Source organism: Salvelinus fontinalis, chromosome 4 (assembly GCF_029448725.1).
Source record: "Salvelinus fontinalis isolate EN_2023a chromosome 4, ASM2944872v1, whole genome shotgun sequence".
Taxonomy (NCBI): Eukaryota; Metazoa; Chordata; class Actinopteri; order Salmoniformes; family Salmonidae; genus Salvelinus; species Salvelinus fontinalis.
This window is the reverse complement of record NC_074668.1, coordinates 31,362,965-31,390,172: the sequence shown is the minus strand read 5'-3', so window position 1 is coordinate 31,390,172 and position 27,208 is coordinate 31,362,965. Positions and strand designations below refer to the sequence as shown.

Sequence of the window (27,208 nt, the reverse complement as noted above, 5' to 3'; positions counted from 1 at the left end):
TATTTTCCTGCTATAACAAACTGTCTCTAATGTAGATTCTACATCTGAAGGTGATTAGGAAGGTGTGAAATGCACCTGTTGAAAGCTTAGTCTACTTGATATATTGCCCTAGTTTGTATTGGTTTTTAGTTCCCATTCCCCACTATATTAATCAGTGGCAATCTTCCTTCCAGTTGCAATCCTTCCTAAATGTAATTCCCAGAATACTCATTGACACCCTTCTGAATTATTGTTGCACCATAACAATTGCCAACACAACCTGCTTAATAACATATTTATCAGGGTTTTGAGGAATAAAAATATTTTAATTACCATTTGCAAAAAAAAAAAAACTTGCATTGGACTTCTAGTAGCATGTGCGAGAGAGCGAGATAGCGAGAGAGAGAGATATATATATAGAGAAAACATGCCATATATATATTTGGATTAATTCAATACACTTAGCCTATAGCATCTGGCTTCAAATTTTAAAGAGGGGCTGAACTCACTGATTCTGCATGTGTATTTCTGTTGTTCATTAGAAAAACGAGCGTCTTGGGGGTGTGGTTCAATGTGGGCTTATTATGATCACTATCCCGTACCTTGGCAGTTGTTGATTGTCCCTCTTGAGACACGGTAGCAACATTTCGCCCTCAAAATAGTGTGAATTATTCTAAGATAAATCAACAAATCTGTAATTAATTTTGCAGAGGAAGTCTTAGTCATGAAAACTAGTAGTGCACTGCAGACAGTATCGAGTCAGCTCTTGCTGCACTCGGGACTGATTTCTGAGAACATGTCTACAACTTCATCAGCAAGCTGTCAAAATATTGTACATTTTTGTTTTGTTTTTACAACTTTCTGACTATCTATTATCGAAGTGTGTGTCTATCTTGTAGTGTTTCATAGCGAATCTGTCACGACTTCTACCGAAGTCGGTCCCTCTCCTTGTTCGGGCGGCGTTCGGCGGTCGACGTCACCAGCCTTCTAGCCATCGCCAATCCACTTTTCATTTTCCATTTGTTTTGTCTTTGTTTTACACACCTGGTTTCAATTCCCCAATTACATGTTCATTATTTAACCCTCTGTTTTTCCAATGGTTTTTGTTTGTTGTAATTACAGTCCGTATTGTGGGCTCGGTATTATCTATTTGTATTTGAAAGTCTTGAGTAAATTTACGTGTATTACTCATCTCTGTTGTCTTGCGCCTGACTCCTCTGCACCAGCTACACCCAGACCTATTACAGAAACACGCACCACCACGAATGGAGTCAGCAGGATCAGACGGCCCCCCTTTAGCGGTCGAGGAGCGCGTCCAGCAGCATGCAACCATGTTGCAACATCTCGGCACCGCCATGGATCGCGTGCTGCAAACGATGGACCGATGAGAGAGAGGAGGGGTTCTGCCAGCGCCTCCACCGGCACCACTACAACAGGAACCATAGTTCACCCCTCCTTCACCCGGTCCCAGTGGAATTCGGCTCGGGCTAACGAGGGAATATGATGGGACGGCTGCCGGATGCCAGGGGTTCCTACTCCAGCTGGAACTCTACCTGGCGACCGTTCACCCGGCTCCTTCGAGACGTGAGAGTGTTTCCGCCCTCGTCTCCTGTCTCTCAGGGAAAGCCCTGGAGTGGGCCAACGCCGTATGGGGCGAAGGAGAAGCGGTGTTGGACCATTACGCGGAGTTCACCCGCCGCTTTCAGGCAGTTTTCATCCACCCGCCTGAGGGTAGAGCGGCGGGTGAACGTCTGTTCCACTTGAGGCAGGGGACGAGGAATGCACAGGAGTTCGCCTTGGACTTCCGAACCCTGGCCGCCAGCGCGGGATGGAACAACAGGGCCCTGATCGATCACTACCAGTGCAGTCTGCGCGAGGACGTCCGTCGGGAGTTGGACCAGCTGGTGGACCTGTCCATCCGGCTGGATAACCTGCTGGCTACCCGCGGACGTCCAAATCAGGGTCTGTCAGTTCCATCCCCCAGAACCACCGCTCCGACGCCCATGGCGTTGGGAAGTGCTGCGCTTAGGGCGACCAGAGGAGGGGCCATTCCCTGTACCATCTGTGGCCGCAGAGGGCACACTGCTGGTCGGTGCTGGGGAGGTTCCTCTGGGAGTCGAGGCAGCAGGCAGGGCACTCTCGAGTCACCCCTGGTGAGTCGGCACCAAGCTCACTCAGAGCCCCCTGTTGCGCACATGTTTATGTTTATAAATCTTCCTGAGTTTTCCCCGCATTCCCAGCATAAGGCACTCGTAGATTCAGGCGCAGCTGGGAATTTTATTGACAAAGCATTTGCCCATAGTTTAGCGATCCCCATTGTTCCTGTGGAAATGCCCTTCCCTGTGTATACCCTAGATAGTCGACCATTAGGATCAGGGCTAAATAGGGAGAACACCGCTCCACTGGGCATGGTTAAGCAGGAGGGTCACAAGGAGAGAATGAGTCTTTTCCTTATTGATTCTCCTGTGTTTCCCGTGGTGCTGGGCCTACCCTGGTTGGCCTGTCATGACCCCACTATTTCGTGGCAACAGAGGGCTCTCAAGGGGTGGTCACCAAAGTGCTCGGGGAGGTGCTTAGGGGTTTCCATCGGTGCTACTACAGTGGGAAGTCCAGACCAGGTCTCCACCGTGTACATCCCCTCTGAATATGCCGATTTGGCTCTTGCCTTCTTTAAGAAGAAGGCGACTCAATTACCACCCCATCGACGGGGGGGATTGTGCGATAAATCTCCTGATAGACGCAGCACTTCCCAGGAGTCACGTGAATCCCCTGTCACAGGAGGAGACGGCGGCTATGGAGACATATGTCTCCGAATCCCTGGGGCAGGGTTACATTCGGCTCTCCACTTCACCTGCCTCCTCGAGTTTATTTTTTGTGAAGAAGAAGGATGGAGGTCTGCGCCCGTGCATTGACTATCGAGGTATTAACCAAATCACTGTGAGGTACAGATACCCGCTGCCTCTCATTGCCAGTGGATAGTCAATGCACGGGGCGCGCTTCTTCACAAAACTGGTTCTCAGGAGCGCTTACAACCTGGTGCGTATCCGGGAGGGAGACGAGTGGAAGACAGCTTTCAGTACTACCTCAGGGCACTATGAGTACCTTGTCATGCCGTACGGGTTGATGAATGCTCCATCAGTCTTCCAGGCCTTTGTTGACGAGATTTTCCGGGACCTGCACGGGCAGGGTGTAGTGGTGTATATCGACGACATTCTGATATACTACGCTACACGCGCCGAGCATGTGTCCCTGGTGCGCAGGGTGCTTGGTCGACTGTTGGAGCATGACCTGTACGTCAAGGCTGAGAAATGTTTGTTCTTCCAACAGTCCATCTCCTTCCTAGGGTACCGCATTGCCACTTCATGGGTGGAGATGGAGAGTGACCACATTTCAGCCGTGCGTAATTGGCCGACTCCCACCACGGTAAAGGAAGTGCAGCCGTTTCTAGGGTTTTCCAACTACTACCGGAGGTTTATCCTGGGTTTTGGTCAGGTAGCGGCTCCCATTAACTCACTGCTGAAAGGAGGACCGGTGCGACTGCAGTGGTCGGCTGAGGCGGACAGGGCTTTTGGTCACCTGAAGGCTCTGTTTACTTCGGCTCCCGTGCCGGCTCATCCGGATCCCTCTTTGGCGTTCATAGTGGAGATGGACGCGTCCGAGGCTGGGATAGGAGCCGTGCTCTCTCAGCGATTGGGTACGCCACAAAAGCTCCGCCCCTGTGCTTTCTTTTCAAAGAAGCTCAGCCCGGCGGAGCAAAACTATGATGTGGGGGACCGGGAGCTGTTGGGTGTGGTCAAGGCTCTGAAGGAGTGGAGACATTGGCTTGAGGGGGCTAAACACCCTTTTCTCATCTGGACTGACCACCACAATCTGGAGTACATCCGGGCGGCGAGGAGACTGATACCTCGCCAGGCAAGGTGGGCCATGTTCTTTACCCATTTTGTTTTCACCCTGTCCTACAGACCAGGTTCCCAGAACGCTAAGGCAGATGCACTGTCCCGGATGTATGACACAGAGGAGCGGTCCATGGATCACACTCCCATACTTCCGGCCTCTTGCCTGGTGGCACCGGTGGTGTTGGAGCTGGACGCGGACATCGAGCGGGCGTTACGTACAGAGCGCACTTCCCCCAGTGTCCAGCTGGGCGTCTATACATTCCATCTGCTGTCCGCGAACGTTTGATCTATTGGGCCCACACGTCCTCCCTCCTCTGGTCATCCTGGCATCGGTCGGACGATGCGCTGTCTTAATGGGAAGCACTGGTGGTCCACCTTTGCCAAGGACGTGCGGGTTTATGTTTCCTCCTGCTCGGTGAGCCCCTAGGTACCTGCCCAGAGGGAAGTTACAGCCCTTACCCGTTCCACAACGGCCGTGGTCACACCTATCGGTGGATTTCCTCACGGATCTTCCACCCTCACAGGGCAACACCACGATCCTGGTCGTTGTGGATCGGTTCTCTAAGTCCTGCCGTCTCCTTCCTTTGCCCGGTCTCCCTACGGCCCTACAGACTGCGGAGGCCCTGTTTACACACGTCTTTCGGCACTATGGGGTGCCTGAGGATATAGTGTCTGATCAACATCCCCAGTTCACGTCAAGGGTCTGGAGGGCATTCATGGAACATCTGGGGATCTTGGTCAGCCTTGGAGGACATTTTGGACCCTTCGTTGCTGCGGGATTTCCACCGTCTCCATCCGGATTGGCCTGCGCCTCGTCTCCCGGGTCGTCCCTGAGGTCGGTGTGGGGGGGGGGGGGGTGGTGTCACGACTTCCGCCGAAGTCGGTCCCTCTCCTTGTTCGGGCAGCGTTTGGCGGTCGATGTCACCTGCCTTCTAGCCATCGCCGTTCCACTTTTCATTTTCCATTTGTTTTGTCTGGCCTGTACCCCCACAGACCCATCACGACTGGACTACCAACGTGATTTGCCCGAGGGGGTCTCTCAACTGGCTCCTCCGTCGCGACGTCACCTGAATGCCCATCCGCTAGTCTGCTAGCCGCGGCCCGCTAGCTGTCTAGAGCACATCGGACTGTTAGCTTAAGAGGCCCATTGGACAAATTCTTTGGCCACTATACCTATTTTGCCAACTGGCTTGGTTTACCACACAGAGCCTCGCTGATCCGTCTGCTGACGTAACTGCAAGAGGGGACCACAACAGACTTTCTTCCGTCGCGACGTCCCTCAAAGGCCCTTCTGCTAGATTGCTAGCCCCGGCCCGCTAGCTGCCTGAAGCCACTTACTGGACTCCTATGATCACTCGGCTACGCATGCCTCTCCCTAACGTCAATATGCTTTGTCCCTTGCTGATTTGGTTCGTAATTATTGCCTTATTTCACTGTAGAGCCTCTAGCGCTGCTCAATACGCCTTAGTACTTTAGTTCCACCTCCCACACATGCGGTGACATCACCTGGTTTAATAAATGATATTTCTAGAGACAATATCTCTTTCATCGTCACTCTATGCACAGGTTTACCCCCACTGTATTCACATCCTACCATACTCTTGTCTGTATATTATGCCTTGAATAAATTCCACCGTGCCCAGAAATCTGTTCCTTTTACTCTCTGTTCTGAACGTACTAGACATCCAGTTCTTTTAGCCTTTAGCCGTACCCTTATCCTACTACCCTTATGTTACTCCTCCTCTGTTTCTCTGGAGATGTGGAGGTTAATCCAGCCCCTGCAGTGCCTAGCTCCACTCCCATTCCCCAGGCGCTCCCATTTAATGACTTCTGTAACCATAAAAGCCTTGGTTTCATGCATGTTAACATTAGAAGCCTCCCTCCTAAGATCGTTTTATTCACTGCCCTGGCAAACTCTGCCAACCTGGATGTCCTAGCCATGTCTGAATCCTGGCTTAGACCAACAAAAACCCAGAAATTTCCATCCCTAACTATAACATTTTCCACCAAGATAGAACTGCCAAAGGGGGCAGAGTTGCAATCTACTCAGAGTTCTGTTTTACTATTCAGGTCTGTGCCCAAACAATTCAAGCTTTTACTTTTAAAAATCCACCTCTCCAGAAAAAAGTATCTTACCGTTGCTGCTTGCTATAGACCACCTTCTGCCCCCAGCTGTGCCCTTGACACCATAGGCGAATTGATTGCCCCCCATCTATCTTCAGAGCTTGTGCTGCTAAGTGCCCTAAACTGGGACATGCTTAACACCGGCCATCCTACAATCTAAGCTTGATGCTCTCAATCTCACACAAATTATCAATGAACCCACCAGGTACAACCCCAAATCCGTAAACATGGGCACCCTCATAGATATCATCCTAACCAACCTGCCCCCCAAATACAACTCTGCTGTCTTCAAGCAAGACCAAGATTAAATCTAGAATCGGCCTACGCAACAAAGCCTCCTTCACTCATGCTGCCAAACATACCCTCATAAAACTAACTATCCTACTGATCCTTGACTTCGGCGATGTCATTTACACAATAGCCCCCAACACTCTACTCAGCAAACTTGATGCAGTCTATCACAGTGCCATCCGTTTTGTCACCAAAGCCCCATATACTACCCACCACAGCGACCTGTATGCTCTCATTGGCTGGCCCTTGCTTCATATCCATATCCTTCGCCAAACCCACTGGCTCCAGGTCATCAACAAGTCATTGCTAGGTAAAGCCCCACCTTATCTCAGCTCACTGGTCACCATAGCAGCACCCACCCGCAGCACGCGCTCCAGCAGGTATATTTCACTGGTCACCCCCAAAGCCAATTCCTCCTTCGGCCGCCTTTCCTTACAGTTCTCTGCTTCCAGTTCAATGACTGGAACGAATTACAAAAATGACTGAAGCTGGATACTCATATCTCCCTCACTAGCTTTAAGCACCAGCTGTCAGAGCAGCTCACAGATCACTGCAACTGTACATAGGCAATCTGTAAATAGCCCATCCAACTACCTCATCACCATATTGTTATTTATTTTATTTATTTTGCTCCTTTGCACCCCAGTACCGCTACTTGCACACTCATCTTCTGCACATCTATCACCCCAGTGTTTAATTTGCCTTACTGTAATATTTTTGCCACTATGGCCTATTTCTTGCCTCCCCCCCCTTATCCTACCTCATTTGCACACACTCTATATAGACTTTCTCTATTGTATTATTGACTGTATGTTTGTTTATTCCATGTGTAACTCGGTGTTGTTGTATGTGTCAAACTGCTTTGCTTTATCTTGGCCAGGTCGCAGTTGTAAATGTGAACTTGTTCTCAACTAGCCTACCTGGTATAAAGGTGAAAAAAAAAAAAGAAGAAGAATGACCAAAATTATGATATTTACTCTTTGTAGTCAATTTTGACACTAGAATCAATGTTTCTTACTAATATCGATTCAACACAGGCCATTTTCAACCAGAGAAATAGCTTTTTGTGGTTCAGCTGCTCTTTAATTCATACTGTACAGTGTATAGAATTTGGCTTCAAATCTTAATACGTAGGGGGGAGGGAGGTAAGTTGTCACATGGGTAAGTTGTCAAACTGTTCATACCTCCAACACTAGAGGTGCGATCTCAAAAATCAAATAGCTACTTTGTGTGACTACATGTTCTATGGTCAACTTCCTGTTCATGTGGTCAAGGTCACTCTAATCTGAGGTGTTTCTTATTTTTCCCCTTCAAAAGTAAAGAAATTGCACTTTACATTTTATGTAATAAAACTTTGTTAGATATAAACGTTCAAAATTATAATTTTTGCATTGAGTAGTGGAGACAATAACGTGTCTTTTGATACTTTAGCTGCAGTCCAATGTTGAGTTAACCTTGAGATTTAGCCAATATTAGCACACATGTCAGTCTGGGGCAAGTTGTCTCAATGACTTTGGGGCAAGTCTTCACGTGACAACTTGCCCCAATATACATAGACACATAGAACATGCTCAAACAACATTGTGATATTGTGTAATCAGCTCTGATAATAGTATTAAATGTTACTGTAAATGTATTATTATATATACGTATAGTTTAGAGCAGTAGACATATCCCTGGACTACACAAGACAGGCTCTGGCGTGTGTGTGTGTGTGTGTGTGTGTGTGTGTGTGTGTGTGTGTGTGTGTGTGTGTGTGTGTGTGTGTGTGTGTGTGTGTGTGTGTGTGTGTGTGTGTGTGTGTGTGTGTGTGTGTGTGCTAAAACACTACATGCCTACTGTATGAGACAGTATATACACACACTACTTCATACAGTGGCAACAAGGATAGTAGACAGGGAGGTGGGTGTAATAAGCCTGTAATGAATATGCAATTGCAAAAAGCAAATGTGTTTTTGAAGGAAAGAAGAAAGGAAGGAAGGAAAGAAAGATGGTTAGAAATTATAAAAGAAAGATAGAGAATGGCAGCACACAACCTGGCATAATGTTAAAGGCAGTGAGGCAGGTGAAGTTGCAGAACAAATCAATCAGGAGTACAGCAAAGGATTTTGACATAAATGACCGTACTCTGACCCAGTATTGTCAAAAGATTACCAGAGAAGAAGTTGAAAGTCAGACAGCCATGCCAACAACAGTGGTTGGCTATACAAAGCCACGGCCGTTTTTTTTCACCTGATTTGTAGATGAAGCTTGTTCAGTATATTACTAGGTCAGCTGACATTTATTTTGGTCTGTCAACCAAGTGAGGTCAGAAGATTTGCCTACCAGTTTGCTGTGGCACACCAGCTGAAGTTCGCCAATGTGAGCAGAAAAAGAAATGGCCAGCTCGGAGTGGTTTATAGGCTTCTTAAAGCGGCACCCAACGCTGTCGCTGAGAAAGCCAGAGGCAACTAGCCTTGCCAGGGCAAGTAGCTTCAACAGAGAAAATGTTAATGCTTTCTTCGACAATGTAGCAGAAGTGCTACAGAGATATTAGTTTGGACCAGGAGACATATGGAATGTCGATGAAACTGGGGTGACCACTGTACATAAACCTGGCAAAGTGGTGGGCAGACGTGGATTCAAACAAGGAGGGTCACTGACCTCCACTGAAAGGGGAACCCTCATCACACTGGCCTGTGCTGTCTCAGCCACAGGGAATAGTATACATCCATATTTTATATTCCCCTATGTAAACTTCTGTGATCATTTCCTGATCAACGGGCCACCTGGCAGCAAAGGAGGGGCAAATCCGTCTGTGTGGAAAAAGATGTGCACATTGTTGACTTCATGAAACATTTCGTCGAGCATACGAAGTGCTCAAAGGAGAAGCCCTGTTTACTCCTTTTGGACAACTACGAGTCTCATCTGTCCATTGATGGACTCAATTATGCCAAAGAAAATGGCATAATTATGCTGTCATTCCCACCCCATTGCTCTCATTGGCTTCAACCCTTAGACAGGTCTGTCTACGGGCTGCTAAAGAGGGACATCACCACCGCGTGTGAGGCCTGGATGAGGAATAATCCTGGGAAGACAATGTCAATTTATGACATTCCTGGGATTGTGGCAATCACCTATCCTCTGGCTGCAACCCCCTTGCACATTCAGGCTGGCTTTAGGGTGGCTGGGGTACAACCTTACAACATGGATGTATTTCTGGAAACTGAGTTTGTGCCATCCTACGTTACAGATCGCCCCATTCAGAACCAAACCCTACCAGGCCCCAGCACCAACCCTGCCCTGGAGGAGTCAAAATCTGGATCTGCAAAGAACAAGAAGGCAGCTAAAAAAAGAAAATCATATAAGAGTATTCATCAGATGCTTCTGCGTCGTCTGTGTGGAGCCATTTTCAAACAGCCTTCCAAAGGAGACTAAGTGTTTGAGATGCAACAAATGGGCCCATGATGCTTGCACCTCAGGCCAGGCAATTTATGTGTGCCAGAACTGTGACTCTGTAGATGAGTCTGATTAGTCCAGATATGGATGTACGTCGTATAGTCTGTTACAAAACTGTGCATTAGTGCATTAGTGTGTTTAAACACCACGTCTGTTTTGTTAAGACTTTAAACATTTAAGCAAGTTATCTGCAGCATTACATTCCATTCCGATTCCAACAATTACCGTGGATCTATGTGCACGCCAGAGAACGTTCCATTTCAAAGTTCAAAGTAAAGTGGTCGTGACACTTAATTCATGTGTGCTCTCCCATCATTATTGTTTTGATTGAAAGTGTCACGAATCCCGCCGAAGATGGTGCCTCTTCCCGTTCGGGCGGCGCTCGGCGGTTGTCGTCTCCGGCCTACTAGCTGCCACCGATCCCCTTTTCTGTTTAATTTAGTTTTGTCTGATTTGTTGCACCTGTTTTGTGTTTAGGTTTATTGTGGGCTATTTAAACATGCCGACTTTTGTGCGGGCTTGTTTTTCTGTTGGTGGTGTTTGTTCATTCCTCTGGTGTCTGTTCCATTTCGGATTAGTCCTGTTTGTTTTGGACTGGGACTTTACGCGCCATTGTTTTGTGTGGCATGACCGTCTAAATGAGATTTTTGGAATATTAAATCCACGTCTTTTCTGACTACCCTGCTCTCTGCGCCTGACTCCTTCACTCACCACGTTTGGAACTGTGACAGAAAGGCATGATTTGCCAGATTCTCTAGGCATGATTGTTTTTATTTTGAGTTCTTTAATGAAGTTGAATTTGGTTTTGAATTTGAAATGAAAATCAATATTCACCATTAATTAGTTGTGTTCTTATTTGTTGATAATCCTATGTGACAACTTACCCGATGTAGGGTGACAATTTACCCGCTGTCACGTTCTGACCTTAGTTCCTTTGTTTTGTCTTTTGTTTTAGTATGGTCAGGGCGTGAGTTGGGTGTGTTGTCTATGTTAGTTTTTCTACGATTTTCTATTTCTGTGTTTGGCCTGATATGGTTCTCAATCAGAGGCAGCTGTCAATCGTTGTCCTTGATTGGGAACCATATTTAGGTAGCCTGTTTTCTGTTGGGTTTTGTGGGTGGTTATTTTCAGTCTTTGTGTGTCTGCACCAGACAGAACTGTTTCGGTTGTTTCTTTGTTGTTTTGTTATTCAGTGTTCTGTTTTGATTATTATTAAATATCATGAACACTTACAACGCTGCACCTTGGTCCTCACCTTCTTCCACCGACGACAGCCGTTACACCCGCTGATGGGGAAAATTGTCACAAGTACACACTCTCTATTTAACAGTCTACAACTCCGTACTGAAATAAGATATGAAGATGTAATGAATGCAAAATATGTGCCCAAGACTTCCTTCTTTCATTTGGTATGACATTTATACCATTGTGATGTATTGTGCCCAGTAAATGTTAGACAGCATGAAAAGTGTGACAACATACCTCGCTCTCCCCTACTATACAGTATATTGATGACAGACATCAGAAAAGTATACATAATGTAGAAAAGACATTCATCCAGCCATCGTCAGCTTCAACATTGATGAGCTGGAAATGGGATGAGCAGCGTTAGGGATCGTTCATTCCCACAGAACCCCATTTGGAATGATTTCACTGGGACCCTTTTACAATATCAATGATAGCTGCCATGACTTGCTTAGAACATTTTTTTATCAGGGTTTTGAGGATTAAGGCTATTGTAATTACCAATTGATAAAACGACAGTATATGTATTGAGAGTGTGTGTGTATTTGTTAGTGCGTGCTGCGTGCATATGTTCAGGGGGTCGGTGGTTGGTGTGTGCATAATTTGTGCGTTTTTATGTACCTATGCAAGCTTCTGACATACAACATACATGGATTAAATCAACATGTTTATCTCTCTTGGCATGTCTGGCTTCCGACATCAGAAGAATTCCCATAATGAACCAGTAAATAGCATCTATGGTCAGCTCCAGATCATCTGAGCATGCATTGCCAACATTGATGAGCTGAAAATGGGATGAGCAGCATTAGGGGAAGATAAATCCCTACATTTGAAGGATTATGGCTTTTTTGACAACCGTAAAACGCTTTAAAAAATAATTAATTACATGGTGAATTTCAAGTCCAAAAATTGCAATGTAAAAGTTGCTGTATTGATTTGTCTCTGCTTCTATTTTTCCTTATTGCAAAGCAGTTTAACTACTGGAAAGATGACAGACAAAAGCAATTATAGTATTTAGTTATGGATATTTATGTATAATAGAATGTTTACTAATAATTTTGAAGTAGGGAATTGATAATCCTTACTTGAGATGGGTTGTGTGTATGTTAGACTTGAACATAAACCATGCATTGTTGTCATTGCATGTATTAGTGCAGATCATTTGAGTTCGATTCATAGGATGCAGCCCTACTGATTATCATCTTATCAACTATAATCTGAATTGTTAGCAGAACCATGATATTCTGGGATAATTAGTGAAGTTCCAACCTCTGTGGTCGTTCTTGTCCTACGCCGAGTCAAGCTTTATCATCTTTCTAATTAGACCACCTTAATTTCATTATACTCTCTGTCTATGGAAAGCAAGCAGTAGAGAAAAGGCCCTTGGGTCATTAGTATGCCATTAAGTGCCCATGTAATGGCCAGAGATGATAATAGCAGCCTGGCCATGCTCTCTGCAGTGTTCAGGCCACATAGACCACTGAGTGAATTATCCAGCTGATAGGGAGAAGCCCAGCCTGAGGATGTTGTTAATATGCCAACGTGGGCTCATGCTACCCATGGCTGGCTGAGATTGAGGCTGTGCCACGTTGGCACGCTGCAGCTGTCTGTCTCCTAATGGGAAATCATTATTTTGCAGCCTGACCCCAATTCAGAGCAGCGCAAAGAAGGAATGACTTGACTGAATGCTTTGATAAGCAATCCAAACCTAATAGCTTGGAAAATGGAATTAATTGCGGTGCGCAGGGACATAAGTGTTTATAGCCTGTTCTCTTTGGTATCCTCAGCACTTCTAGGTATCCTCAGTCTTCTAACATCTGTCATTTCAACTAGGGAAAGGGGGAATGAGTGACAGGTTTTTGTATAAGTCCATATAAGATGGAGCTACAGAAATATGATTTCCTTCTTATATAATGATCAACTGTTATTACTTTGAATTGTGAAGAAATCCCAGGTCCGAATCCTCAAAGGATCCCAGAGTAGGAGTGCTGATCTAGGATCAGTTGAGCCTTTTAGATCATAATGGATAAGATTATATGGACAGGTGAGGACCTGATCCTAGATCAGTACTCCTACTCCAAGATACTTTGTGGATATGGGCCACGAACTAATACATCTTCAAACGTTTCTTCTTCCAGATTATCTGCAAAATGTTTGAGTTTTGGTGAACAAATCTTGCTATAGCCTACAATATGCAACTTGTATTTTTTTTAAATTTAACTAGGCAAGTCAGTTAAGAACAAATTCTTATTTACAAAGACGGCTTACCAGGGAACAGTGGTTTAACTGCCTCGTTCAGGGGGAGAACAACATATTTTTCCCTTAGTCAGCTCAGGGATTTGATCCAGCAACCTTTCTGGCCCAACACTCTAACCTCTAGGCTACCTGCCGCCCCAGTGCTTGGATTTAGTTATTTGATATGGTTTGTAATGATCACATAGGACAGATCTTGATAAGCCCAGTGAATATAGTATTCAGTGTACTAAAGGATTAGAGTAGCCTATTGGCCAGTGTAAGGAGACAAATGTGCGGTACCCCACTCAAATAATTTTGAAATTAAATGTCTTAAATTGATATATAAAAAAGGAGGGGCAGGCTGTGATATTCAAAGCTATTAATAGAGATAGAGAGAATTTTCGAGGGTGTTCTATTTAGATTTTTCCAGAGTGAGTAGGCCTATTTATGTTTTTGCAGTATTTATGTTTTTGCCGTGTGCAAATGTGAATAGGAGAAGACCACGTTCTGTTGAGGGAAGATGTCAAGGAGGCCTGAAGCAAACTTCTCTCTCTGCAACATTCAGCCTTTAATGCACGGTGTTGGCTGTTGCCCAGGCTACGCTAGCCCTATGAGTCATGCCTTTAAAAGCCCCCACCATAATAGCCAGCTATTCACAATATTCCTGATTAAACCTGGATGGACAATCAAACCAGGAAGCCAAAAAGCCTTTTATTTGTTAAATATTCGTCACTCAGACCTGGATTTAATGCTATTTCAGAAAGGGGTGCAGGGAAGGGGATATTCAAACGAAGTACACTGGATGATGTTTTCATAAGACAACATCAAATCACTCACTCTATTACAAAGTAAAATAAAAAAAAGACTGTCTGGTCAGTGTTGTCTTGGTTATTGCTCGAATAGATCCTAGAGCAGAGGTCCCGATGTTGTTGTGTTTGAGGACAGGAGTCATGTGGTTTAACTTAAATTCCATTTAGCTAAATGCTGTTTAAAAATGTTCTTTACCATTACTGCATAGAGATTAGAGTGCAGATTATGGTTGTAAACTGAGTTTGACACAGAACACATGTAGGACTTCTGATCAGTTAGGTCAATCGCAACAAGTTTAAGCCCTTGTCGCCAAACTGTTAGCAAAGTATGTTCACTAGCCCTCCCTGGTAGTTGCCTCCAAACTGTTACAGTATGAAGTAATGTATCTATTCTCACAAAGGAGCACAAACATTGGTCAGATGCACATCTTTCAACACTCTTAAAAAGTTCACAGTCCTGTTGGGAAAACCAAGTTGCTGAGCTGCCAGAATACAATCGTATTAGAAACTAGAAAATAACAGGAGACCATCAAAGAGCTGTTTTAAGCTATGGCCCTCACCTTGTTTAGTGTTGTTGTTAACAGAGAAAAGGGGCAATTTGCTCAATACAATAGGGCCATAAGCTAATTTAAAGGTTTTCACATAGACATTTGCCTCTTCCAATTTCCCTAATTAGGAAACTTTGTCCTAAAACTAGTCATTCTGCTGACAATTTGTGTGAAGCCATAGATACAGACCCCTACTGAACACATTATCATTCTGGGTATTCTGAATAGTATGTTCCCCAAAGATCAAGCTAGGTTCAGGAACTTGAAAACTGGAAACAAAGTAAACACATGATTTAGGAGGCTATGAAATTATAAATAAATGTCCTGACACCCACAGCAACATTGTAAAGTACACAGTTGAAGTCGGAAGTTTACGTACACCTTAGCCAAATACATTTGAACTCCGTTTTTCAAATTTCCTGACATTTAATCCGAGTAAAATTCCCTGTCTTAGGTCAGTTAGGATCACCACTTTATTTTAAGAATGTGAAATGTCAGAATCATAGTAGAGAGAATTATTTATTTCAGCTTTTATTTATTTCATCACATTCCCAGTCGGTCAGAAGTTTACATAGAGTCAGTTAGTATTTGGTAGCATTGCCTTTAAATTGTTTAACTTGGGTCAAACGTTTCGGGTATCCTTCCACAAGCTTCCCACAATAAGTTGGGTGAATTTTGGCCCATTCCTGCTGACAGAGCTGGTGTAACTGAGTCAGGTTTGTTGGCCTCCTTGCTCGCACACGCTTTATCAGTTCTGCCCACAAATTTTCTATAGGTTTGAGGTCAGGGCTTTGCGATGGTTACTCCAATACCTTGACTTTGTTGTCCTTAAGCCATTTTTGCCACAACTTTGGAAGTATGCTTGGGGTCATTGTCCATTTGGAAGAACCATTTGCAACCAAGCTTTAACTTCCTGACTGATGTCTTGAGATGTTGCTTCAATATATCCACATCATTTTTCTTCCACATGATGCCATCTATTTTGTGAAGTGTAGCAGTCCCTCCTGCAGCAAAGCACCCCCACAACATGATCCTGCCACCCCCATGCTTCACGGTTGGGATGGTGTTCTTTGGCTTGCAAGCCTCCCCCTTTTTCCTCCAAACATAGTACAACGGTTTGATTTGTCTAACCTTAGCAATTTCCTCTTAGCTCGCTACATAGCCGTCTTTGTATCAAAGATAATTGCGTAATTATCGTATTTCGTCGTCGTATCGTAGTCCACACTGCTATCTGCCCAGCAGCTAGCCAGCTAGCCAGCTAGCAAACGTCCACCGTCTACCGAATAGTAGTATAACTTTTCATTACATTTCATTACATTTCATTATAGTATAACGGTTTGATTTGTCTAATCTTAGCAACTTCTTCTTAGCTAGCTACATAGCCGTCTTTGTATCAAAGATAATTGCGTAATTATCGTACTTCGTCGTCCTAACGCAGTCTACACTGCTATCTGCCCAGCAGCTAGCCAGCTAGCCAGCTAGCAAACGTCCACCGTCTACCGAATAGCAGCACTGTAGAAACTATTACACTCAACGGAACGACTTGATTAGTGTAGTGTTAGCTAGCTACATAGTTGTCTTTGCTGTCTTCGTATCCAAGATAATTGGGTAGTTCAGAGTGTGTAGTTTTAGAGTGATTATCTTAATTTACCGAGGTTAGCTAGCCAGCTATTTGTCGTCCTTAACGTAGGAAACACTGCTAGCTAGCCAACAGCTAGCCAACGTCTACCGAATAGAACTTCCGCACTCAACAACCCGGTCGCATTCCGCTTCGCTCCACAGGTAGTATCACATTTTCATTTCATTACAGTACAACGGTTTGATTTGTTTGATCGTAGCTAGCTACATAGCTAGCTACATAGCCGTCTTTGTATCAAAGATAATTGTGTAGTCTAGAGCGATTTTCTAGGTTAGCTAGCCAGCTATTGTCGTTCTTTTAACGCAACGTAACATAATCATCACTGCTAGCTAGCCAGCTAGCCACCGAATAGCAGCACTGTAGCAGCACTGTAGAAACTATTACACTCAACGGAACGACTTGATTAGTGTAGTGTCAACAACGCAGCCACTGCCAACTAGCCTACTTCAGCAGTACTGTATCATTTTAATAATTTTAGTCAATAAGATTCTTGCTACGTAAGCTTAACTTTCTGATCATTCGAGACGTGTAGTCCACTTGTCATTCCAATCTCCTTTGCATTAGCGTAGCCTCTCCTGTAGCCTGTCAACTATGTGTCTGTCTATCCCTGTTCTCTCCTCTCTGCACAGACCATACAAACGCTTCACACCGCGTGGCCGCGGCCACCCTAATCTGGTGGTCCCAGCGCGCACGACCCACGTGGAGTTCCAGGTCTCCGGTAGCCTCTGGAACTGCCGATCTGCGGCCAACAAGGCAGAGTTCATCTCAGCCTATGCCTCCCTCCAGTCCCTCGACTTCTTGGCATTGACGGAAACATGGATCACCACAGATAACACTGCTACTCCTACTGCTCTCTCTTCGTCCGCCCACGTGTTCTCGCACACCCCGAGAGCAGCTGGTCAGCGGGGTGGTGGCACCGGGATCCTCATCTCTCCCAAGTGGTCATTCTCTCTTTCTCCCCTTACCCATCTGTCTATCGCCTCCTTTGAATTCCATGCTGTCACAGTTACCAGCCCTTTCAAGCTTAACATCCTTATCATTTATCGCCCTCCAGGTTCCCTCGGAGAGTTCATCAATGAGCTTGATGCCTTGATAAGCTCCTTTCCTGAGGACGGCTCACCTCTCACAGTTCTGGGCGACTTTAACCTCCCCACGTCTACCTTTGACTCATTCCTCTCTGCCTCCTTCTTTCCACTCCTCTCCTCTTTTGACCTCACCCTCTCACCTTCCCCCCCTACTCACAAGGCAGGCAATACGCTTGACCTCATCTTTACTAGATGCTGTTCTTCCACTAACCACATTGCAACTCCCCTCCAAGTCTCCGACCACTACCTTGTATCCTTTTCCCTCTCGCTCTCATCCAACACTTCCCACACTGCCCCTACTCGGATGGTATCGCGCCGTCCCAACCTTCGCTCTCTCTCCCCCGCTACTCTCTCCTCTTCCATCCTATCATCTCTCCCCTCTGCTCAAACCTTCTCCAACCTATCTCCTGATTCTGCCTCCTCAACCCTCCTCTCCTCCCTTTCTGCATCCTTTGACTCTCTATGTCCCCTATCCTCCAGGCCGGCTCGGTCCTCCCCTCCCGCTCCGTGGCTCGACGACTCATTGCGAGCTCACAGAACAGGGCTCCGGGGAGCCGAGCGGAAATGGAGGAAAACTCGCCTCCCTGCGGACCTGGCATCCTTTCACTCCCTCCTCTCTACATTTTCCTCTTCTGTCTCTGCTGCTAAAGCCACTTTCTACCACTCTAAATTCCAAGCATCTGCCTCTAACCCTAGGAAGCGCTTTGCCACCTTCTCCTCCCTCCTGAATCCTCCTCCCCCTCCCCCCCCTCCTCGCTCTCTGCAGATGACTTCGTCAACCATTTTGAAAAGAAGGTCGACGACATCCGATCCTCGTTTGCTAAGTCAAACGACATCGCTGGTTCTGCTCACACTGCCCTACCCTGTGCTCTGACCTCTTTCTCCCCTCTCTCTCCAGATGAAATCTAGCATCTTGTGACGGCCGGCCGCCCAACAACCTGCCCGCTTGACCCTATCCCCTCCTCTCTTCTCCAGACCATTTCCGGAGACCTTCTCCCTTACCTCACCTCGCTCATCAACTCATCCCTGACCACTGGCTACGTCCCTTCCGTCTTCAAGAGAGCGAGAGTTGCACCCCTTCTGAAAAAACCTACACTCGATCCCTCCGATGTCAACAACTACAGACCAGTATCCCTTCTTTCTTTTCTCTCCAAAACTCTTGAACGTGCCGTCCTTGGCCAGCTCTCCTGCTATCTCTCTCAGAATGACCTTCTTGATCCAAATCAGTCAGGTTTCAAGACTAGTCATTCAACTGAGACTGCTCTTCTCTGTATCACGGAGGCGCTCCGCACTGCTAAAGCTAACTCTCTCTCCTCTGCTCTCATCCTTCTAGACCTATCGGCTGCCTTCGACACTGTGAACCATCAGATCCTCCTCTCCACCCTCTCCGAGTTGGGCATCTCCGGCGCGGCCCACGCTTGGATTGCGTCCTACCTGACAGGTCGCTCCTACCAGGTGGCGTGGCGAGAATCTGTCTCCTCACCACGCGCTCTCACCACTGGTGTCCCCCAGGGCTCTGTTCTAGGCCCTCTCCTATTCTCGCTATACACCAAGTCACTTGGCTCTGTCATAACCTCACATGGTCTCTCCTATCATTGCTATGCAGACGACACACAATTAATCTTCTCCTTTCCCCCTTCTGATGACCAGGCGGCGAATCGCATCTCTGCATGTCTGGCAGACATATCAGTGTGGATGACGGATCACCACCTCAAGCTGAACCTCGGCAAGACGGAGCTGCTCTTCCTCCCGGGGAAGGACTGCCCGTTCCATGATCTCGCCATCACGGTTGACAACTCCATTGTGTCCTCCTCCCAGAGCGCTAAGAACCTTGGCGTGATCCTGGACAACACCCTGTCGTTCTCAACTAACATCAAGGCGGTGGCCCGTTCCTGTAGGTTCATGCTCTACAACATCCGCAGAGTACGACCCTGCCTCACACAGGAAGTGGCGCAGGTCCTAATCCAGGCACTTGTCATCTCCCGTCTGGATTACTGCAACTCGCTGTTGGCTGGGCTCCCTGCCTGTGCCATTAAACCCCTACAACTCATCCAGAACGCCGCAGCCCGTCTGGTGTTCAACCTTCCCAAGTTCTCTCACGTCACCCCGCTCCTCCGCTCTCTCCACTGGCTTCCAGTTGAAGCTCGCATCCGCTACAAGACCATGGTGCTTGCCTACGGAGCTGTGAGGGGAACGGCACCTCAGTACCTCCAGGCTCTGATCAGGCCCTACACCCAAACAAGGGCACTGCGTTCATCCACCTCTGGCCTGCTCGCCTCCCTACCACTGAGGAAGTACAGTTCCCGCTCAGCCCAGTCAAAACTGTTCGCTGCTCTGGCCCCCCAATGGTGGAACAAACTCCCTCACGACGCCAGGACAGCGGAGTCAATCACCACCTTCCGGAGACACCTGAAACCCCACCTCTTTAAGGAATACCTAGGATAGGATAAAGTAATCCTTCTGACCCCCCCCCCCTTAAAAGATTTAGATGCACTGTTGTAAAGTGGCTGTTCCATTGGATGTCATAAGGTGAATGCACCAATTTGTAAGTCGCTCTGGATAAGAGCGTCTGCTAAATGACTTAAATGTAAATGTAAATAACGATGGTCATTATGGCCAAACAGTTCTATTTTTGTTTCATCAGATCAGAGGACATTTCTCCGAAAAGTACAATCTTTGTCCCAATGTGCAGTTGCAAACCGTAGTCTGGCTTTTTTATGGAAATTTTGGAGCAGTGGCTTCTTCCTTGCTGAGCGGCCTTTCAGGTTATGTCAATACAGGATTCATTTTACTGTGGATATCGATATTTTTGTACCCGCTTCCTCCAGCATCTTCACAATGTCCTTTGCTGTTGTTCTGGCATTGATTTGCACTTTTCACACCAAAGTATGTTTATCTCTAGGAGACAGAATGCATCTCCTTCCTGAGCGGTATGATGGCTGCGTGGTCCCATGGTGTTTATACTTGCGTACTATTGTTTGTAAAGATGAACGTGGTACCTTCAGGCGTTTGGAAATTGCTCCCAAGGATCAACCAGACTTGTGGAGGTCTACAATTTTTTTTCAGAGGTCTTGGCTGATTTCTTTTGATTTTCCCATAATGTCAAGCAAAGAGGCACTGAGTTTGAAGGTAGGCCTTGAAATACATCCACAGGTACACCTCCAATTGACTCAAATTATGTCAATTAGCCTATCAGAAGCTTCTAACGCCATGATATCATTTTATGGAATTCTCCAAGCTCTTCAAAGGCACAGTCAACTTAGGGTATGTCAACCTCTGACCCACTGGAATTTTTTTAATTATTTTTTTAATTTCACCTTTATTTAACCAGGTAGGCTAGTTGAGAACAAGTTCTCACTTACAACTGCGACCTGGCCAAGATAAAGCAAAGCAGTGTGACACAGACAACAACACAGAGTTACACATGGAGTAAACAATAAACAAGCCAATAACACAATAAACAAGTCAATGACACAGTAGAAAAAAAGAAAGTCTATATACAGTGTGTACAAAAGGCATGAGGAGGTAGGCAATAATTAGCCCATAGGAGCGAATAATTACAATTTAGCAGATTAACACTGGAGGGATAAATGAGCAGATGATGATGTGCAAGTAGAGATAATGGTGTGCAAAAGAGCAGAAAAGTAAATAAAATAAACCAGTATGGGGATGAGGTAGGTAGATTGGGTGGGCTATTTACAGATGGACTATGTACAGCTGCAGCGATCGTTTAGCTGCTCAGATAGCTGATGTTTAAAGTTGGTGAGGGAATTAAAAGTCTACAACTTCAGCGATTTTTGCAATTGTGATACAGTGAATTATAAATGAAATAATCTGTCTGTAAACAATTGTTGGAAAAATTACTTGTGTCATGCACAAAGTAGATGTCCTAACCGACTTGCCAAAACTATAGTTTGTTAACAAGAAATTTGTGGAGTGGTTGAAAATGAGTTTTAATGACTCCAACCTAAGTGTATGTAAACTTCCGACTTCAACTGTATATCCTTGTATCTTAGGCCTTTTATTTCTAGTTGATGGTGCGGCTTATCCAACATAACCTAATTCTGAGTACAGATATCTCAAGCCTTCCCCATCAGTTCATAGAAAAAATCCCATTGTAATCCAATGAAATATTCAAAATCGAGATGATATTGTATTTATATTCAGTACTCAGACATCCAGATTTACAATTGTGTATGATTTTTAAAGAAATGGTTTTGAGAGCTTAGCTGGGGAAGAGATAATCAATGCTATAATAATGTGATTCATTCAGTTCTGGGGCCCTTGTGAGACTGCTCAGTTCTACTGGATTGCGTCTTTAAAAAGGAAGGCTGACCACCTCCGAAGTAAAGAAGAAAAGAAAAAAAAACAGTGTACAATAGTTGCTTCAAATGATTAACATATTTTGTTTAGTTCCTGTTAGTGCTTACAGTGTGTAATCAAATGGCCACCGGACTATTACATTGACCCCCCCCCCCCTTCATTTTATTTGTACACTGCAGCTATTTATTATCTGTGAATAGTCACTTCACCCCTACCTACATGTACAAATTACCTCTAACCTGTACCCCCGCAGACTCGGTAACAGTACTCCCTGTATATAGCCTCATTATTGTTATGTTATTGTGTTACTTTTTATTATTTTTTACTTTAGTTTATTTGGTAAATATTTTCTTAACTCTTCTTGAACTGCACTGTTGGTTAAGAGCTTGTAAGTAAGCATTTCACGGTAAGGTCTGCACTTGTGTTCGGCGCATGTGACAACTAAAGTTTGATTTGAGTGTGTGTGTCTATGTGTGTGTGCATGCGTGCGTGTGCATGTGTGTGTATGTACTACTAACAGAATCAGTTAAATATTGTGATATTAGTTTCAATATTTAATGGCACATTAATACCATTTGATCTGTTTTAATGAAGTGAAAATGCCCGAGAAGCTAGTGTTTGGAGAATATATTGGCACAGGTGTTGTTAGGCACGAGACAAAGTCGAGGCCCGGCAAACCGTGCCAATATATCCTCCATACACTGGCTTCGAGGGCATTATCACTTTTATACAAAGGGTTAGCAACATATTCCAATAATGATTGACATATTTTCATGACATTTTTTATTTAATTCATTCATTAACTCATACTATTTCATCCTTCCACAAGATATAGTCCCGACACAAATCTAGGGTTGCTACCCAAGCCGGCTGGTCGTTCGTTCTATCGGTTTGGTTGCCAGAGCCGCAACCCAGTTGTTCAGTCTTTTTGTTCTGTATCTATGGACGTGAGCGACCCAGTCATTCGTTCTAAATGTTCTATTGCCATACTGGCTGGCAACGTTCTTATTCCTTGCTTGCTAGCTAGCCAACTACGGCTAACTGACAGTCACGTCAAACAGTGCAGCCAAAATAACAACAGTAGCTGTATTTTGTTTGTTTAAGCTTTTTTCTATTGACATTTATTTGGATACATCCATAACAATGAGCTAATGATGCGCGATTTCGCCTGGTGTAGAAAATGTGCTCTTTCGTCAGGACATTGTTGTTCAGAGGAGCTAGCAAACAACACAACTAACACAATCCATTCAAATTGAAGCTGGAAAGACTGAAAACTAGCTGCACTTTATTTCATTTGACCTTTTTTCAATTGACATTTCTTTATGTATCTGTAAAAATGATACCAGCTGATTCATGATTTCGACTGACTGAGAAACACTGCCTGCCTGTCTGTCTGTCTGTCCTGACTAAATGTTAGTCTAAAAGATATGTGAGGTAATGTCTAGATGCTTTTTATAGTGGATCAAGTTTATAAATTGCCTGGCTGGGCTGATGAGACAGTGGATTGCGCAGTCAGATGGAACAGAGTAAATAGGCATTTTAACGTTATAGATTTAGCCGGTGGTAGTTTGTGGAATAGACACCGGCTGGAGTGCGGTTTTAACCAATCAGCATTCAGGATTAGACCCACCCGTTGTGTAATTGTACATAGTTCAAAGCACTGTAGTACATAGAGAGAGGCCTTTGAATCAGCAAGCGCTTGTAATGTAACAAGAGCCCTCTGCTTAATGGAGTCAAGATTCCATTTAAAAGAGTAAAACCAAGTATGTATGCACTCTTGCTTAAGGCTTTAATCTTGCGTATAATTGAGTTAAGCTGAGTGGGTACTCTCTTACTATTGATGCAAGTTTTTGGTCCTGCGTGCAATGTGGCACATACATATGTCATTTTGGTGTTTAGATTGAGATAATTCAGTTATTACCTTGCACAAATGAGCTCAGTGATCTAAATGTATTTCATGCATTATACCACAACTATTGCATGCAAAGATCAGATTTATAAAGCCAGATTTTCATTTCAACATCCCATCCAATCACTAGAAGATACAACTGACACACACTGCATACTGTTCCTCTCACACATGTTGGCGCAAAACCATTCCTGTCCCTCAAATACAGACTAACATCCCTCAAAACTCTAGACTAACATTTCAACAAACTATCTACTAACCCTAACCTTAACCCTTACCCTTGCTACACATGTACTATCCAGACTATCCAAATAAATTGAGACCAGATTTTTGCATGCAATTTATCTGTAAAACTTCAGCCTATTTCACTTTGCACCCTAACGTAAAAAGAAATCCTCTAGTTGAGAGGAAAAATGTTTAAACCGCTCTTTTTTATCTTACTCTCTCTCTGTCCCCCTCTACTTTTCCTTTGTTTTCTCAGGTACCACAGCAGTTGAGTGCCCTGACGTTGAACAGGTATGAGCAGCCCGTAGTGGATTACTGCCAGGCCCAAGGGGCGCTGCACCTCAACATGGGCTTTGAGCCCCCCTCCCAGGCACAGGGCTGTCTGAGGCCACCGGGCTGCAGTACAGGTCATACAGCTGGTCTCCCCTCTGCGCCCACCACCTTGCTCATACGCACGGACCCCCATTCCCTCCAACAGTGACTTGTGACCTGTGCAGATGGGGAGACCATACCAGCGCTCCCCTCTCCATCTAGGCTACTGAGCATGGTGTTGTTACAGTACTGTATACCGCAGCAGATAACGAGTGAAACAGATACAAATCTGCACTGAGGAAGAACATTCTGACTGGAGAATCTGTTATTAATGGAGAGAATACATTTATCTAACGCAGAATATACCTTGACTAATGAAAATGAAAATATTCATTAATGGAAATTGCAGTGTACTGTTACAGTATATTACAAGATAGCTGACCCTTTGATGTCCATTGTAATTGAATATAGTCCAGTTACATTATCACATTCCTTCTGCTTCTAAAATCGTTTCCAGCATCATGGGGAGAAATATAAAAAATTACATGATTCATTACTCTTATTGAACTTGTTGACTCTGCTGCTCACAGTTTCGGCACCTTCGCTGTTTTAGGTAAGTAATTATCTACAAAATGCAATAATTGATCTGGGGAAACAGTAGGGTAAGCAATGGAATAGCAGAACAAATTAAAGACTAACAGAGCTGAAAGGTTTTATGCTGCTTTTTCTAGTAATGCTGCCAGTCAGAGGCCTTACAGATTTTCCAGTCCCCGTAGCTATTTCATTTCAAGAAGTGAGCCACTCAAATGAAATTACCCACAACAACAAGGGAAAACTTGGTAAGTGATGGGCACACCGTTTTCATGTCAAGTGTACAGATTACATTTCTTTTCCAGAGGTACATTAATGGATATTTTTATTATTTATGTTCATTTTACTATAATGCATTTTTTGTTTTGTTTTTTTGTTTGTTTCCCAGATGAAAAGTAAAACGTTGATGTGTAATAGACTAATTGTTTTCATGTCAAGTGTAGCCTACAGCTGACATATCTTGTCAGAAATACATATTTGTTATTGTGTTGATATGGATTTGTTCATCATGATCATCATTGCATTTTCATGATTAATGTAATGACAATTCATTTTATATTTATGTCATGCTAATCGTCAATCTAATTGTAGGATTGTCTCTCACATACCATGTGTAGTAATTGACTATGTGACCTCAGATCATGACATTGACCTAGAGATCAGCAGTGAACTCACTCATAGTGGAGATAACTGTTGTAACAGCTTAACCCAGACTATCTAATATTGATGCCGGTCTGCTCTCCCCAGCTGTGACGCATTAGATCTTTGTATCCCTTTCCCCCAATGTCTACTGTGACTGTTACAGTTTTCATCAAGGAGCCTCTTTTGGATGTGGTTCATCCTCACACTCCACTTCAAGGACACATGTAATAACAAAAACCCAATCAACTTGTTCAATACTATGAGTAGTTATCAAATAAAGTGTCTCGGCTGCTTCATGAACACGGCCATTTGCCCATGAAGAGGAGGGCCTTATCTGAAGTTCAGATGAACTAGAACATGCCCTGATTTGGGTTCGCAGGCTGGGTATGAGACTGACATTTTGTTAAGTCGGGGACTTGCAATATTGGCTTGCTGTTTGAAGAAAATATTATCCTGATTTCTGTTAATTAAACCATATAAAATATCAGCTTGAACTGTCGTCACACGATAAAATGATATTTCAATAGATTTTCTGACCAAATGTTTTTTATGCTCATTGAAGAAGAAATTACTGTGAACATTAAAATTACTTTTACCATTTATTTTCTGAGATTTCATTTTTATTTTCATACCATGAAATTATACTGCTTATCATGTCTGAGAGTGTGGTGTTTTGGGATAATCTTGACCACAAGTAATACAGTGCTGAATGATAACTTTTTTTATTTTTATGTTCTGCATCAAAGCATCACTGATCTGAAAAATGTATGAATAATTTAAACAAAGTAAAGTCATTATTAACTGATGCAACACCATTTACCTAATTGTCACATCTTTAAACAGCATCGTTTGCTTTTGTAAATTGTGAGATTTTCGTGTGCATGGTGAGGAAGGAGACTCCTTTCCACATCATACTCAAACTCAGATAATGAAAAGCAAAGTGTATTGAAGAGGATTTATTGACTTTATAAAGCAATCAAATACACTGATTGAGCTCAATCCGGTGGCATGCTCAGGGTAGCATACATAGAACATTTATTTCCCAATTATTCTTCACCCTCTGAGTTATTCCCATCCCAGGGAAATAATCATTGATAGTGCATAACCGCTATCATCAAGAGAGAAGAATGAGATTCTCTCAGTCTTAAATTCCGCTGAAATACTTTCTTCAAGGCTGCCACATCCTGGTTTGTCTTTGTTCTCGACTATGCAAGAATAACAGTTTTTGTCTTTCTGAGACTTAATCATTTTCAATTTGCTCCATTTTCTGACTGTGGACCTAATTTTTTAGAAGTGCAAAGTTTGCTGCAATAGCAAGAAAAGTTGGTTATTTTTCCTACCTGGACTCAAGGGTAGACGTAACTTAGTAACCGTAAATCCATGACACTCCAATTAGTATGATATTTTATGTTTCTTATGGTATGTATGCATTTTTGGATGTCCATCATCCATTTCGAATTATATGTTACAAATTACAATTTGTATGATATGTTATGAATTGCAATTTGTACAATATTTTACTAACTGCAATTCATACAATATGTTACAAATTTGCTACATTTATGATATGTTATGAAATCTTAATGTTAGCTAGGTGGCTAGCCTACGGGTTAGGGTTAAGGATAGGGGTAAGTTTAGGAGCTAGGTTAAAGAGCTTGGGGAAGGGTTAGCTGACATGCTAAGTAGTTGCTAATTAGGTACATTTCTAAAGTTGTCCATGATGAGATTCGATGTCGCAATCTTTGGGTTGCTAGACGTTCGTGTTATACTTCTGACCATCCACCCCGACCAACCACCCTATTTTTTTCTTTGCCTTAAGTAACCTTCTGTATTATGTAACCATACCAAATGTAACATATCATACTAATTTGAGTGCCCCGGATTTATATTTACTATGTTACGTCTAGTCTATGAGAC

The 27,208-nt window shown here is 44.2% G+C and overlaps 1 protein-coding gene across 2 annotated transcripts in view; it reads left to right on the top strand.

The window, feature by feature from the left end:
- LOC129853521 (leucine-rich repeat transmembrane neuronal protein 4-like) overlaps nt 1-25,893 on the top strand; it is a 58,852-nt gene extending 32,959 nt beyond the window's left edge. Inside the window, exon 3 of one of the 2 annotated variants that reach the window (XM_055919651.1) lies at nt 24,003-25,893. In XM_055919651.1, the coding sequence (XP_055775626.1) occupies nt 24,003-24,227 (225 nt within the window). In that variant the 3' untranslated portion in view covers nt 24,228-25,893. The remainder of the gene's footprint in view (nt 1-24,002) is intronic. The other variant, XM_055919652.1, reaches the window with a different exon arrangement.
- Nucleotides 25,894-27,208: the final 1,315 nt, after the last annotated feature.